This window comes from Marmota flaviventris, chromosome 18 (genome assembly GCF_047511675.1).
Source record: "Marmota flaviventris isolate mMarFla1 chromosome 18, mMarFla1.hap1, whole genome shotgun sequence".
In the NCBI taxonomy this organism is placed as follows: domain Eukaryota; kingdom Metazoa; phylum Chordata; class Mammalia; order Rodentia; family Sciuridae; genus Marmota; species Marmota flaviventris.
Genome location: NC_092515.1, coordinates 14,927,730 through 14,942,081, shown reverse-complemented (window position 1 = coordinate 14,942,081; position 14,352 = coordinate 14,927,730). Strand labels below are relative to the sequence as shown.

Here is a 14,352-nt window from a genome sequence, read left to right as displayed (position 1 = left end):
CAGCCCTGTGCGTGGGATCCTGTCTCCTCGCAGGGCACAGGGGGATGCAGGAGGTCAGGATGGGCAGGAGCAAGACAGGAAGGGCTGGGTGGGAGCAGCTGTCAGCTGGAGCTGTGGCTGGCTGTGGGGGCTGCCCCCTGCCCCTGGGTGTTGCCCAGTGCGAGGGATAGAGGGACAACCGGCCAGAGCAGAGGGCTGCGCCAGCCTTGGGATGGTGGCCACTCCTGCACCACTAGGCTTCTGTGTTCCTGTGGCTTTTGATTTTCCTTCCTCTTGTGGTGAGATGATTTCCCTGCTGAGGGAATCAGAAAAGCTGTTACGATACATGTTGGACCAAGGCGCCATTATGCGAGCTTTGGATCAGCCACATCTAATGAGCACACCCCCAGCCCTATTTTGCATTTTATATTTAGGGATAGGGTCTCACTGAGTTGTTTAGCACCTCACTGTTGCTGAGGCTGGCTTTGAACTCATGATCCTCCTGTCTCAGCCTCCGAAGCCGCTGGGATTATAGGCGTGTGTCACCACACGTTATCCTATGACATTTAAGAAACTCTTTTGGATCAGCTCTGGGCCAGGCACCGTCAGCAGGTCTGGGCCAGTGGGGAGGAAGTCAGAGTCCCTGTCCCCAGGGGGTTTAGAGTATTATAACAGAGATGGATAGGGATGTATCAGTGTTCGGTGGTCATCAAGACTAAGAACATAATCAATCTGAGAGGCAGGAGAGGCTGAAGATGGAGGGGTCCATGTGAGGGAGCAGGGCACGGGAGGACCTGAGGAAGGATGACTGGCACAGAGGGAACGGCCAGTGCCAAGGCTCTGGGGCAGGGGTGTGCCTGGTGCATTTAGAGGCCGGTGTGGCTGGAGCAGAGGGAACCAGGGCCCGTGGTGAGCGCCGAGGGCAGGGAAGTCACAGGGCCAGATCAGATAGGGCTGGGGGAAGGAAGTGGGACCACACGTCACAGGTCCTGAATAGACACCTCGCTTCAGTGCCAGGACGTGGTGACATTGGTGACATGCTCCTGGCAGGTGGAAGAAGGGGACTGTTAGCAACGGAGAAGCCTCTGGGAAGAGGGGCCTCTCCTGCCCGTCCTGGCCCTAGGCCCCGGTACAGCGTTCGGGTGCTTGCCTCCACTTCCCAGGGTCCCTGCAAGAGCTGGTGTCCCACATGGTGGTGCGCTGGGCCCAGGAGGACTTTGTGCAGAGCCCCGAGCTGGTCCGGGCCATGTTCAGCCTCCTGCACCGGCAGTACGACGGGCTGGGCGAGCTGCTGCGGGCCCTGCCCCGGGCCTACACCATCTCGCCGTCCTCCGTGGAGGACACCATGAGCCTGCTGGAGTGCCTCGGCCAGATCCGCTCGCTGCTCATCGTGCAGATGGGCCCCCAGGAGGAGAACCTCATGATCCAGAGCATTGGGTGAGGCACGCCCGTCCGTGCTGGGCACCTTTCCCTGGAGGTGGGGGAGCCTCCTTCTCCAGCCGGGCCCCCTGGGAGAGTCTGTAGGTACAGCGAGGTCGCCTTCCCTCAGCGTCCGGCCTGTCCACCCACCCCGGGGAACAGCCCCCCCACCACGTGACTCTGGGCCCAAGGTCTGCCAACTTGAGCTTCGGTTTCCTCATCTGTAACATAGGGAAGGGCCACACCTACCCCCTTGAGTGGTGGTGTGGCTTCGGGGGCTCGTGCAGCTGCTGCAGTTCGTGGCGTGGTATTGAGCACTGAGTGTCGAAGAGTCTCATTCCTTCACTCAGAAAGGCTTATCTAGCACTCACCATGTCTGGGCCCTTTCCAGGCATTAGGAACACAGTGGGCAACGTGACAGAGGTCTGCTCTCTGAAGTCCCGTGTGGTGGCTCAGGCTTGTGATCCCTTCGTGCTGAGGCAGGAGGATCGAAAGTTCAAATCCAGCCTCAGCAAGTCCCTAAGCAATTCAGCAAGACCTTGTCTCAAAATAAAATATTAAAAAAGGGCTGGGGATGTGGTTCAGTGGTTAAGCACCCCTGGGTTCAATCCTTGGTTAAAACAAAAAAAAACTCCACTCTGGGAGAGCCCACCCTGGACACGTGCCTCAGTTTCCTCACATGTGAAATAGGGACACAGTTCCTGCCTCCTAAAGAGGATGTAAGAATGAACAGGAGCAGATTTGGAGGGGGCAGAGGCCAGTAGGTGCTGACTGATACCATGTTGGTGGCAGTGGCTCTGCCTGGACTCGGTGACTCAGCCCTTGGTGACTCCACGCACTCTGATCCGTCCACAGGAACATCATGAACAACAAAGTCTTCTACCAACACCCGAACCTGATGAGGGCCCTGGGCATGCACGAGACGGTGATGGAGGTCATGGTGAATGTCCTTGGGGGTGGTGAGTCCAAGGTAAGGGCCTGGCTGGGCTGGAAAGCAGAGGGGAGGGGGCCGCAGAAGGCAGGCACTGACCATAGCCCACCTGCCTGCCCCAGGAGATCCGCTTCCCCAAGATGGTGACAAGCTGCTGCCGCTTCCTCTGCTACTTCTGCCGCATCAGCCGGCAGAACCAGCGCTCCATGTTTGACCACCTGAGCTACCTGCTGGAGAACAGCGGCATTGGCCTGGGTGAGAGACCCTGAGCCAAGGACCCGCCCCCAGAGCCCTTCCAGGCTGCCCCTCTCTGCCAGCTCACTCACTCAGTCATTCAACAAACACACTCTCAACCCTCCCTGTGATGAGTAGGGCAGGGACACATAGTGACCCAGGCAGCCCTGCATGGCCTTCCCTGGGCTCACGTGCATCAAGGAAGACGGTCCCAGCTTAGACAGCAACAGCCGGAGTGGCCAGGGCTGGGATGGGGAACCACAGATGAGACAAGGCCTCTGGTCCTGCTGGGGAAAGGAGGAGTGACACACTCAGGAGTGAGACAGGTGGCCGCGTACCTCTGAGAGTGTTCTCACCACTTCTCGCTCCTCAGGCATGCAGGGCTCCACGCCCCTCGACGTGGCCGCCGCCTCCGTCATTGACAACAATGAACTGGCCTTGGCGTTGCAGGAGCAGGACCTGGAAAAGGTGCAGAGGGGCGGCCAGGCAGTGTGGGACAGCTGCTGGTCATGGGCCCCCACGGGGAACATTCTAGATGTCCACGGCTGAATCAGACGGGAATAACTTCCAGGGAGAGAACAGCACCCATGGTCACTCCTGGGGGCTGCGGGGCTGCAGCACATCCATGCTCTATGCTGCCTGGCTGGTGGCCTCTGAGTGTCGAGCCCTCTGTGCCTCCGCTTCTATGTGCAGAGGGGTGAACATTTGCTCTGGAGCACATTATGTTGGGTTCAGCTTCCTAGTTCCCTTGCTGAGAGGCCTTGGACAAGTGACAGCTCCTTCGGCCCTCTGCCACCTCATCTCCACAGTGCACACAGTGGTAGAAACGAACGCATAGAGTTGTTTTGAGGGTTAAATGAGATGATCTATAAAAGCATTTATAAAACAGCACTCAAGCAGGCATGGTGGCTGAGAGACCCCCTTTCTCAAAACAAACAAAACACCATGACCAATAATGGTTAGCTGCTGTTTATCCAGTTAGCATTTCTTGTGCACCATTGTATGTCAGGACCTGTCCAAGGCAGAGCAGTGATAGTACAAAAATCTGTCTCCCAGCCCTGGCAATTTAGCAAGGACCCAGGCAACAGAGCAAGATCCTGTCTCAAAATAAACAAAAAGGGGCTGGGCATGGTGGTGCATACTTATACTCTCAGGAACTCAGGAGGCTGAGGCAGGAGGATTGCAAGTTTGAAGCATGCCTTAGCAAGGCCCTAAGGACTTCCTGAGATCCTGTCTCAAAATAAAACATTGAAAAAGGGCTGGGGATGTGGCTCAGTGATTAAGCAACCCTGGGTTCAGTCCCTGGCATATAAATAAATAAGTAAGTAAATGGCTGGGGTGTGGTTTAGTGGTTAAGCATCTCTGGGTTCAATTCTTGATACGCAGAGAGAGAGAGAGAGAGAGAGAGAGAGAGAGAGAGAGAAAGGAAGGTAGGTAGGTAGGTAGGTAGGTAGATTGGTTCCTGCTCCGGAGTAGCCAACATTCTATTTGGGAGGAAGGATAATATGAATGCTATAGGAATAACATCTAGTGTGTTAGCTAGGGACAGATGTTAAGAAGGGAAAGAAAGCAAGCAAAGGAGAGAAATATCATGGGTCACATGTTTGTCTGAGTTTAGGTTAGAGTAGTCAGAGAATGCCCCATTGAGAAAATGACATTTGAGTAAAGCTCAGGAGGTGAGGGGTCAGATGGATATCAGGGGGAAGAGCTTTCCAGGCAAAGGGAACAGTTAGTGCAAAGGCCCTGAGGCAGGAATGAGCCTCGTGAATTTATGGAATAGCAGAGAGACCAGTGCCTTTGGCACAGAGGCAGTGAGGGACGAGTAGTAGGAAGTTGTATGGGATCAAGGACTCTGGTTTTTATCCTAAATGAGATGAAGTCAAGAATCTGAGCAGAGGAGGGACATGACCTGACTCAGGTGTGCATAGGTGTGTGTGAGGAACAAACTGAGAGGAGAGGAAGGGGGAGGACAGGCTGCTGCAGTGGCCTAGGTAGAGACGAAGGTGGGTGGGACCAGGCTTAGTCTGCTCAGGGATCCAGAGATGAACAGGGCTGGGGAGCTCAGGGCTGGCACACTGAGCCCTAGGGAAGAGGGGGTGGCTCTGGCTGAATCCCCTTCCTGCCCCCCAGGTCGTGTCCTACCTGGCAGGCTGTGGCCTCCAAAGCTGTCCCATGCTTTTGGCCAAAGGGTACCCGGACATCGGCTGGAACCCCTGCGGCGGTGAGCGCTACCTGGACTTCCTGCGCTTCGCCGTCTTCGTCAATGGTGAGGCAGGGGATGGCGGTGGCAGGTGGGAGTCATGGGGCCTCTGACCAAAGCCTCCCTCAGGGTGACAGCCCCACCCTGCGCCTTGGGCCTGGCCTGGGCAGGGATTCTTCCAAGAGGTTCTGGGCCGACCTGGCATCACCCCTGGGGGTGTCAGGTCCTGGGGCCGCGTGGGGTCCTGGGGCTGCGTGGGGTCCTGGGGCTGCGTGGGGTCCCTGGGCAACGGCTCACGGGTCCTCCTGACCCTGCCGCGTGCCAGGCGAGAGCGTGGAGGAGAATGCCAACGTGGTGGTGCGCCTTCTCATCCGCAAGCCCGAGTGCTTTGGGCCCGCCCTGCGGGGTGAGGGTGGCTCAGGGCTGCTGGCCGCCATCGAAGAGGCCATCCGCATCTCCGAGGATCCTGCACGGGATGGGCCAGGTGTCCGCAGGGACCGTCGCCGTGAGCAGTGAGTGTCCTGCTCCCCTCTCCAGCGGGACAGCCCACCCTCCCGGTGCCCCTGCCACCTCCCTCACACCCACCCCCTGCCTCACACCCACCCCCTGCAACAGCTTTGGGGAGGAGCCTCCTGAAGAAAACCGCGTGCACCTGGGACATGCCATTATGTCCTTCTATGCCGCCCTGATTGACCTGCTGGGACGCTGTGCACCAGAGATGCATGTGAGACCCGGAAGGCTGGGGTGGGACAGATGGGAGGGGACGGGCATGCATGGCCTCCCTGAACTTCTGCATTCAGATGTTGGCGATCTTGATTGAACTCTCATCATGTGGGTGGTCATGGACAGAACAGTGACCTGCACTGTCCCAGGCCCCGATCTCATGGAGTGGACAGGGAAGGGATGGGGAAGCACAGGCGGAGGGTAGGGAACTGAGTTAGTCCCTTGGGAGGGAGGCCTGCGGTACCCATGGGTGTGCCAGGAAGGGGTGGAAAGGAGAACAGGTGCTGGGTAACATGCCCATCCTCCCCGCCCCTCCCCCCAGCTAATCCAAGCCGGCAAGGGCGAGGCCCTGAGGATCCGCGCCATCCTACGTTCCCTCGTGCCTTTGGACGACCTCGTGGGCATCATCAGCCTCCCCCTGCAGATCCCCACCCTGGGCAAAGGTAGGAGGGGCCAGGGCCTGGCCAGGGCAAGATGCTACGGAGGGGGCCAGTGGGTCCCGCGGGCATCCTGACACCCCCCACCCCCCTTTCCGGTAGATGGGGCACTGGTACAGCCAAAGATGTCAGCGTCCTTTGTGCCGGACCACAAGGCGTCCATGGTGCTCTTCCTGGACCGCGTGTACGGCATCGAGAACCAGGACTTCCTGCTGCATGTGCTCGATGTGGGGTTCCTTCCTGACATGCGGGCTGCTGCCTCGCTGGACACGGTGAGCAGCCCCGCCCACCCTGGCACTCTCCCCGCCCCGCCCCGTGGAGGACATGAGATGGGTCATGGGAGAGCGACAGCAGCACTTTCGTATTAGAGAGCAAAGCCAGGAAAGGCAGAATTCCGATGGAGTGTGGGTAGGAATCCTCCAGGTATGAAAATGATCGTTCTCCGTTCAGCACTGTGGGCACCCACAGCGTATGATCCTAACAGAAGGTGACTGGCCAAGGAAGGTGACCACTGAGAATTGACCACTGGCTTAGAAAAACGGAGATCACAGTGACCTTGACAAACAGTTTTAGTAAGGTGAAGGGCCACAGCCTTATGCAGGGGGCTTGAGAGGGACAGGAGGTGAGGTATCGGAGATAGAGTACTAGCCATTCCTTTTTTTTTTTTTTTTTTTTTTTTTGGTACCAGGGATTGAGCCAGGGGCCCTTAACCACCAAGCTACACCCCCAGCCCTTTTTATTTATACATTTATTTTTTTTAGAGACAGGGTCCCACTGAGCTGCTTAGGATCTCATTAAGTTGCTGAGGCTGCCTTTGAACTTGCAATCCTCCTGCCTCAGCCTCCTCTGCTGGTAGCAGCCATTCTTTACGAGTTTCTGGCAGGGGAAGGAGGCAGAGGAGGGATGACTGCTGGGGGTCAACTCCAGCAAGGTCTTAAGGGGGAGAATTAATTGCTTGGTATTAGCTGGGAAAAAGGAACACTGGGACTTGAATCTATAACCACTATAGGAAGTGTGGGTACAAAGAAACAAGTTCACTGACACCACAAGGAAGTGACCAGCCAAAGCCAAAATGTAAAAAAAAAAAATACAGGACAAATGACCCGGTTTCTCCAGCAAGTAAATCACATTAAAAAAGAAAAGATGAAAATGTCTAAAATTGTTCATCATCACTAGCAATTAGAGAGATGCAAATCAAAACCACTCTAAGATTTCATCTCACTCCTGTCAGAATGGTAGCTATTATGTATACAAAAAACAATAAGTGTTGGCGAGGATATGGGGAAAAAGGTACACTGATATACTGCTGGTGGGACTGCAAATTGATGCAGCCAATCTGGAAAGCCGTTTGGAGATTCCTTGGAAAATTGGGAATGGAACCCCCATTTGAACCAGCTGTCCCTCTCCTCTGTCTATACCCAAAGGACTTAAAAACAGCATACTACAGGGACACAGCCACATCAATGTTTATAGCAGCTCAGTTCACAATAGCTAAACTGTGGAGCCAACCTAGATGCCCTTCAATAGATGAATGGATAAAAAAAATGTGGCATATATACACAATGGAATATTACTCAGCAATAAAAGAGAATAAAATCATGGCATTTGCAGGTAAAGTTAGGGAAGATAATGCTAAGTGAAGTTAGCCAATCCCAAAAAAGCAAATGCCTAATGTTTTCTTTGATATAAGGAGGCTGATTCATAGTGGGATAGGGAGCAGGAGCATGGGAGGAATAGATGAACTCTAGATAGGGCAGAGGGGTTGGAGGGGAAGAGGGGGTAGAGGGTTATTAATGAATGTGATAATCATTACTATCAAAAGAACATATATGAAGACACGAATTGGTGTGAATATACAATGTATACAACTAGAGATATGAAAAATTGTGCTCTATATGGGTAATAAGAATTGTAATGCATTCTGCTGTCATATATAAATAAAAACAAATTTACATTTAAAAAACCTAAAAAAAAAAAAAAAAGAAAAAGAAAAGAAAATGGCTATGAGACTTGCCGGCCAAATGCAGCATGTGGACCCTCCAGGGGCCCTGATCTCAACAGTACCATCTGAATGCAAAGCAGTTTTTGCCACAGCCAGAAAAAGTTGATCAGGAAAATCAAGAGATTGTTAATTCTGTCACGAGGGATATGGCAGTATTTTCTGGACTGTCAGACAGACTTGCTTTTCTGAATGGAAATGTGTAGCTAAGCATCTGTGGGTACAATGGCAGATGGCTGGGGTTTGCATGAAAACGTTACAGGAAAGACAGACGGTCAAGGTTAGAGCAGAAATAAAGTCACACGGAAGGTCAATATCTGCACAACAGCCAAATCCGAGTAATGGGGCTCATTATCAGCTTCTGGACTTTGGAGTGTGTTCGAAATTTTGCTCAGCAAAGTAGCAATGGGCGTGGGGTACAGAAGCCGAGGAGCAGGATTTGGGGAATGATCTGGGTCCGTAGGCCAGAGTTGTCCAGGATGGGTGCCAAGGCCACCCCAGGGATTGCAGCGGGCCTGAGGTCCTCGCCCTGTGCCGCAGGCCACTTTCAGCACCACGGAGATGGCCCTGGCGCTGAACCGCTACCTGTGCCTGGCGGTGCTGCCGCTCATCACGAAGTGTGCGCCGCTCTTCGCGGGAACCGAGCACCGCGCCATCATGGTGGACTCCATGCTGCACACCGTCTACCGCCTGTCCCGGGGCCGCTCGCTCACCAAGGCGCAGCGCGATGTCATCGAGGACTGCCTCATGGCGCTCTGCAGGTGGGGTGCGGCCCGGGGCGGGGTGGGGCCACAGGCCGCGCGGACCTCGAGGCGCGATCACCGCCCTGTGCTCTCCCCGCAGGTACATCCGCCCGTCCATGCTGCAGCACCTGCTGCGGCGCCTGGTGTTCGACGTGCCCATCCTGAATGAGTTCGCCAAGATGCCGCTCAAGGTGAGCGCTAACCCTCCTCAGCTCACCCTCGCTGCCATGACCCACCCACCGCCCTACTCTAGCCCCAGACTAGGGGGCGCATGTGTACCAGCGCTGCCCACCCCAGCCACCCTGCGCGCGTGAGGGCAGCGGACCCACAGAAGCTAATTGGCATCCCTGTCAGCATACTAGGATTCCCAGGACATTCACTTTGCGTCATTGATGCCGCTAACATTCCCTAATTAGCGCTTAATTTGCCTAACCAAATGAGCCAGCCCCCGCCTAAATTAGCATATATTTGCATGGGGCACACCAATTCCCCTAATTAGCATTTTATTCGCATGCCCAGACCACCAGCCTTCCACTATTCAAATGAGTGCGTTTATTTGAATAAACAGAACCATAGCTATTCTGAATATTTGCACACTGTGTCTCCTGTTTTTTCATTTGCATGGCTAATTTGCATAAGGAGATACCCCCAACTCAGATATCTTGACTACTTTGCATAATATGCTTAAATTAGCCCCTACTTCAAGCTTGCATATTGGATAGTGGAGGCCCTCTTTTCAATTTCCATATATTTGCATGGAGCGCTGCCTGTGTTTCTATCTGGCGTGCTAGTTTGCATAAGCACAGATCACTCCATCCATATGCCCATTTGCACACCACCCTACCCGTGGACTATTAAGCATGCTTGTTTATGTGAAAAGACAGACAAACCCAGCTCTAGTTTAATGCCCATCCTGGTTCCAAATTAAAATGCTAACTTTGCATAATAAACTATCCAGGACCATTCCCTAATAAACAGACCATGCCCTCCTTTATTAGCATATAATTTGCATTGTCTACACCTCCTTTATAGTTTTCGAGCACTGCACCCTCTGCCTCCTGGGGCCTTCATTTGCTTGCCATCTGCTTTATGCCCCTTCCTGTGTGTCCCCTCTTGCTCCCACTCAGCTCCTCACCAACCACTATGAGCGGTGTTGGAAGTACTACTGCCTCCCTACGGGCTGGGCCAACTTCGGGGTCACCTCCGAGGAAGAGCTACACCTCACTCGAAAACTATTCTGGGGCATCTTTGACTCTCTGGCACATAAGGTCTGGGCACCCAGGAGACCCAAAAGGGGAGGGTTGGGCCTCAAACTTGGGAATCCAGAATGAAATCTCCAAATTTGATGGGTTCCAGGAGAGAGGCAGCTCTGCAGGTTTGGATGTAGGAAGATTTATGGGTTGAGGATTCAATTTGGGGGTTATAGAAGAGGGGATGTGCCTTTCATTGAGGTGCTTGGAAGGGGTAATATGGAGGTGATTTGGGGTTCCATCTTGGTCTGGGGTTTTGATTTCAGAGAGAGGGACCATAATTTGGGTTTGGGGGTCCAGGGAGGAAGGTTGATGATTGGAAGGTGTGATTGACACTTCTGAGACTCCAAGGTTGGGATATTCCATGAAGCCTTGTGACACCCTCCAACCCGCCCACCCCTGGCATCCTCAGAAATACGACCAGGAGCTGTACCGCATGGCCATGCCTTGTCTGTGTGCCATCGCGGGGGCCCTGCCTCCTGACTACGTGGATGCCTCGTACTCATCCAAGGCAGAGAAAAAGGCCACGGTGGACGCTGAAGGCAACTTTGATCCCCGGCCTGTGGAGACCCTCAAGTGAGACCTGGGGTGGAACTCAGGGGCTGGGGGAGAGGAAGGTTTCCTCTCCATGCCCAACATCTGCCAATCCCTTCCCCTCCACAGTGTGATCATCCCCGAGAAGCTCGACTCCTTCATTAACAAGTTTGCAGAGTACACACATGAGAAGTGGGCCTTTGACAAGGTCGGCACCAGGGTCCCCCAGTCCCAGAAGTGTCCCTCCTTCAAGACCTCAGCTTTTCCCCAGGCCCAGGTCTTCCCTGAGGCCCCAGGTTTCCCTGAGGCCTCCGGCCTTCCCTAAGGACCCTCACTCTCCCAGGGATCCCCAGATTTCTGTGGAGCCCTCAGTGCCTCCAGGGTCCCCGCTGGGTGCCCTACATGGCTACCCCTCATCCTGCCTTCACCTGTCCTCCGCCTCCACTTCTAGATCCAGAACAACTGGTCCTACGGGGAGAACGTGGACGAGGAGCTGAAGACCCACCCCATGCTGAGGCCCTACAAGACTTTTTCAGAGAAGGTGACCAAGCCTTGGGGCCCCGTGTTGGGGATCAAAATGAAACTCCAAATCTGGGGTAGGGAGGAAATGAGGAAGCCTCAAGGGTTTGCATCTAGATAGATCTGTCATTAGGGTTCCCATCACGGACTTTGCCTCCCTCAGGTTGGGTTGCCTCCCCCGAGGGCCCCAGATTCCTAATGTCCCTCTTCTAGAAAGGGTCAGAGGCTGAGTTTGATTCCTTGACCCTGAGTCCCGTCACTGGGACTCATGTGTAAAATGAGAGAATGCGCGTTAGGAGGCTCTACTCCGGACTGGTAAGAACCTGGGTTCCAGGGTGGCCTGGGCCACTGAGCACTTCATAGCCACCTGGTGGGGACTTCCCACTCTGGAGGCCAAGGAGTCTGGCTGCGGGCTCCTTCCTCTATCCCCTTCCAGCCCCACTCCACCAACTCTATCTCCTCCTGTCCACTCCAGGACAAAGAGATTTACCGCTGGCCCATCAAAGAGTCCTTGAAGGCCATGATTGCCTGGGAATGGACCATAGAGAAGGCGAGGGAGGGTGAAGAGGAGAAGACGGAGAAGAAGAAAACACGGAAGATATCTCAAACTGCCCAGGTGAGGCCATGAGGGAGCGGCCAGGGTCTCAGTAAGGGGCCTGTGGGACCAGACAGGGGCTGGGATTGTGAGGGGAGGGGGCCCTAAGGAGGGGGATGGAATCAGGAGAAGGGGCGAGGCCAGAAGAAGGGACAGAAGTCCAAGAAGTCGGGGACAGGAGAGTCATGGGTCTAAAGACTCACAGGGCAGAGGAGAGGAGGGGGTGGTTTAGAGACAGGGTCTTAAGGAGGGGGTGTAGAGGAGGTGTCTGGAGCCCCAGGCAGGGGCTGGTTGGGGCTTCTTGCTTGCTCATCCAGCCCTCGTCTCCCCCTGCCCTCTCAGACCTATGACCCCCGAGAAGGCTACAACCCCCAGCCCCCCGACCTCAGCGGAGTGACCCTGTCCCGAGAGCTGCAGGTGAGACCTCTGACCCTGTATTTGGGGGTCCCCAGGGCATCTGCTGGGGAAGGGCATTCTCTGAATCTGTCCTGGATTGTCTGTGTCCCCCGCAGGCCATGGCAGAACAACTAGCAGAAAACTACCACAACACGTGGGGGCGGAAGAAGAAGCAAGAGCTGGAGGCCAAGGGTGAGTGGCCCCGCTCCCCACACGGCCCGCCTCTCCGCAGCCCCGGTCAGAGGCTCCGGAGTCTGAGGGCCTGGTCAGTCCGTGCCTTCCCCGTGCGACTGAGCAACGGCCTCCGCCCCTGGGTTTCTGGCCTGGAGACTGGAAATGGTGACAGCGGTTTCCACCACAGGCTTGTGGTGAGGCGAGCCTCTGAGAGCGGGGTTTCCGCTACGATCTCCGTCTTTAGGACCAGAATCCTGCGACCTCAGCTCAAGAACCACTTCAGGGAGCGGCCTGGGTCCCCCCCAGCCCCTAGTTTCTGGTCTTTGCCTCCCCAGGCGGTGGGTCCCATCCCCTGCTGGTGCCCTACGACACTCTGACGGCCAAGGAGAAAGCACGAGATCGGGAGAAGGCCCAGGAGCTGCTGAAGTTCCTGCAGATGAATGGCTACGCGGTCACCAGGCAAGCTCAGGGGCGGGGCCACCCGGGAGGAGGCGGCGGGTGGGCGGGGCCCGAGTGCGGGGCGGGGCCATACCTTGCCAGGCCAAGGGGCGGGGCCTGGAAATGGGGGCGGGGCCTGGAAATGGAGGCGGGCCCTGAGAGAGGCTGAGGACCTGGGATGAGGCCCGAGAGTGTAGAGGAAGGACCTGCTGGAGCAGAAACGCACCCAGGCCCTGCTTCTGGGCTGACCTCTCTGCTTGTCCACCCAGAGGCCTTAAGGACATGGAGCTGGACACATCTTCCATCGAGAAGCGGTTTGCGTTTGGCTTCCTGCAGCAGTTGCTGCGCTGGATGGACATTTCCCAGGAGTTCATCGCCCACCTGGGTAGGAAGAATGCCCTTCCTGTTTTCTGCCTCCCTAGCAAAGACGCGCCTGGGGAGCCAGCCCCGGATCTCTCCTTCCGCCCCTCATCTAATTATCTACTAGGCCAGACACTGTTCTGGATGTCGGAGATACATTGACCAAGGCAAAGATCCAGCCCATCTGCCACTGTGTTCCTGTGTGTTTACACCATTACTATTAATAACATTTAATATGTTAGTGTTTGGGCAAGAATAAATCAATAGAGCAGGGTGAAGGGGATTGGGAGTGTGCAGCCCATAGTTTTTTGTTTTTGTAGTTGTAGATGGACAGAATGCCTTTATTCTATTTGTTTATTTTTATGTGGTGCCGAGGATCGAACCCAGTGCCTCACAAATGCCAGGCAAGTGCTCTACCACTGAGCTACAGCCCCAGCTGAAGCCCATTGTAATTTTAAATAAAATATTCAAGGAAGACTTGGATAAGAGTGTGACATGGGCTGCATGTGGCTCAGTGGTAGAGTGCTTGCCTGGCATGTGCAAAGGCCCTGGGTTCCATCCCCAGCAGCACTGGAAAAAAAAGTGACATCTGAGTCAAGACCTAAAGGAGATTCCTGGAGAGCCATTTGGACATCTGGAGACATCTGTTCCTTCCAGGCAAGGGAGCAGCAAGTGCAGAGTCCTGGAAGGTTCCTAGTATGGGATGCCATGTGGCTGAAGTGGAGTGATTGAGGGGGAGTGAGAGGACATGATGTTAGAGAGGTAACAAGACAGATCACGTAGTGCTTTGCAGGCCATAGTGAGAACTTTGTCTTTTACCCTGAGTGAGATGGAACCACAGGAGGGCTCTGAGCAGAGAAGGGACCTGACTCAAGTGTTCAGTGTCCTTTTGACTTGACTGGGAACAGAGAGGGCAAAACCTGAACAGATTCTGGATTTATTTTGAAGGCTGAGGCTGCTGGGCTACTTCTTGGTTGTTTCTTGGACATCATCAAGAGTCACAGTGAGGGCCCCCACAGTCTTTTTCAGTTTTCTCCAGAGACCCTCAGCCCCCAAGCCCCAACATTCCCAATGGTGAGAGGCAGATCAGGATTCAGTCCCACAAATCTCTCCCCAAGGCCCACATGCTGAGTCTCCTTGCCGCACACCTCTTGCTAATTCCCTGTCCTCTCTGAACCTCAGTTTCCTCGTCTGTGATATGGGATACTGTTCAACATAACTGCCATGGTTCTGTCACTTACTGGCTGGGTGACCCAGGGTAAATTGTTTCAGGGACATATCAAATGTTTAATAATTGGAGCCAGTATTATTATTTTAATAGCTTAATTATTCCTATTACCATTTTTGTTTGAATGGACTTTATTTAAAAATTATTCTAATGTATTTATATCAACTTCTGGTCTCATTTGTTTCATTCATTA

At 54.4% G+C, this 14,352-nt stretch overlaps 1 protein-coding gene across 1 annotated transcript in view; it reads left to right on the top strand.

Moving 5' to 3' along the window:
• The window catches only part of Ryr1 (ryanodine receptor 1), a 106,412-nt gene that overhangs the window by 35,747 nt on the left and 56,313 nt on the right, over positions 1-14,352 (top strand). Inside the window, exons 38-57 of the mRNA XM_027941225.3 lie at positions 1,143-1,416; positions 2,254-2,368; positions 2,452-2,584; positions 2,937-3,031; positions 4,694-4,829; positions 5,089-5,275; positions 5,379-5,487; positions 5,809-5,929; positions 6,026-6,195; positions 8,463-8,683; positions 8,766-8,856; positions 9,793-9,933; positions 10,328-10,491; positions 10,579-10,657; positions 10,901-10,990; positions 11,444-11,584; positions 11,906-11,980; positions 12,076-12,151; positions 12,469-12,592; positions 12,841-12,956. Of these exons, the coding sequence (XP_027797026.2) occupies positions 1,143-1,416; positions 2,254-2,368; positions 2,452-2,584; positions 2,937-3,031; positions 4,694-4,829; positions 5,089-5,275; positions 5,379-5,487; positions 5,809-5,929; positions 6,026-6,195; positions 8,463-8,683; positions 8,766-8,856; positions 9,793-9,933; positions 10,328-10,491; positions 10,579-10,657; positions 10,901-10,990; positions 11,444-11,584; positions 11,906-11,980; positions 12,076-12,151; positions 12,469-12,592; positions 12,841-12,956 (2,658 nt within the window). The remainder of the gene's footprint in view (positions 1-1,142; positions 1,417-2,253; positions 2,369-2,451; positions 2,585-2,936; positions 3,032-4,693; positions 4,830-5,088; positions 5,276-5,378; positions 5,488-5,808; positions 5,930-6,025; positions 6,196-8,462; positions 8,684-8,765; positions 8,857-9,792; positions 9,934-10,327; positions 10,492-10,578; positions 10,658-10,900; positions 10,991-11,443; positions 11,585-11,905; positions 11,981-12,075; positions 12,152-12,468; positions 12,593-12,840; positions 12,957-14,352) is intronic.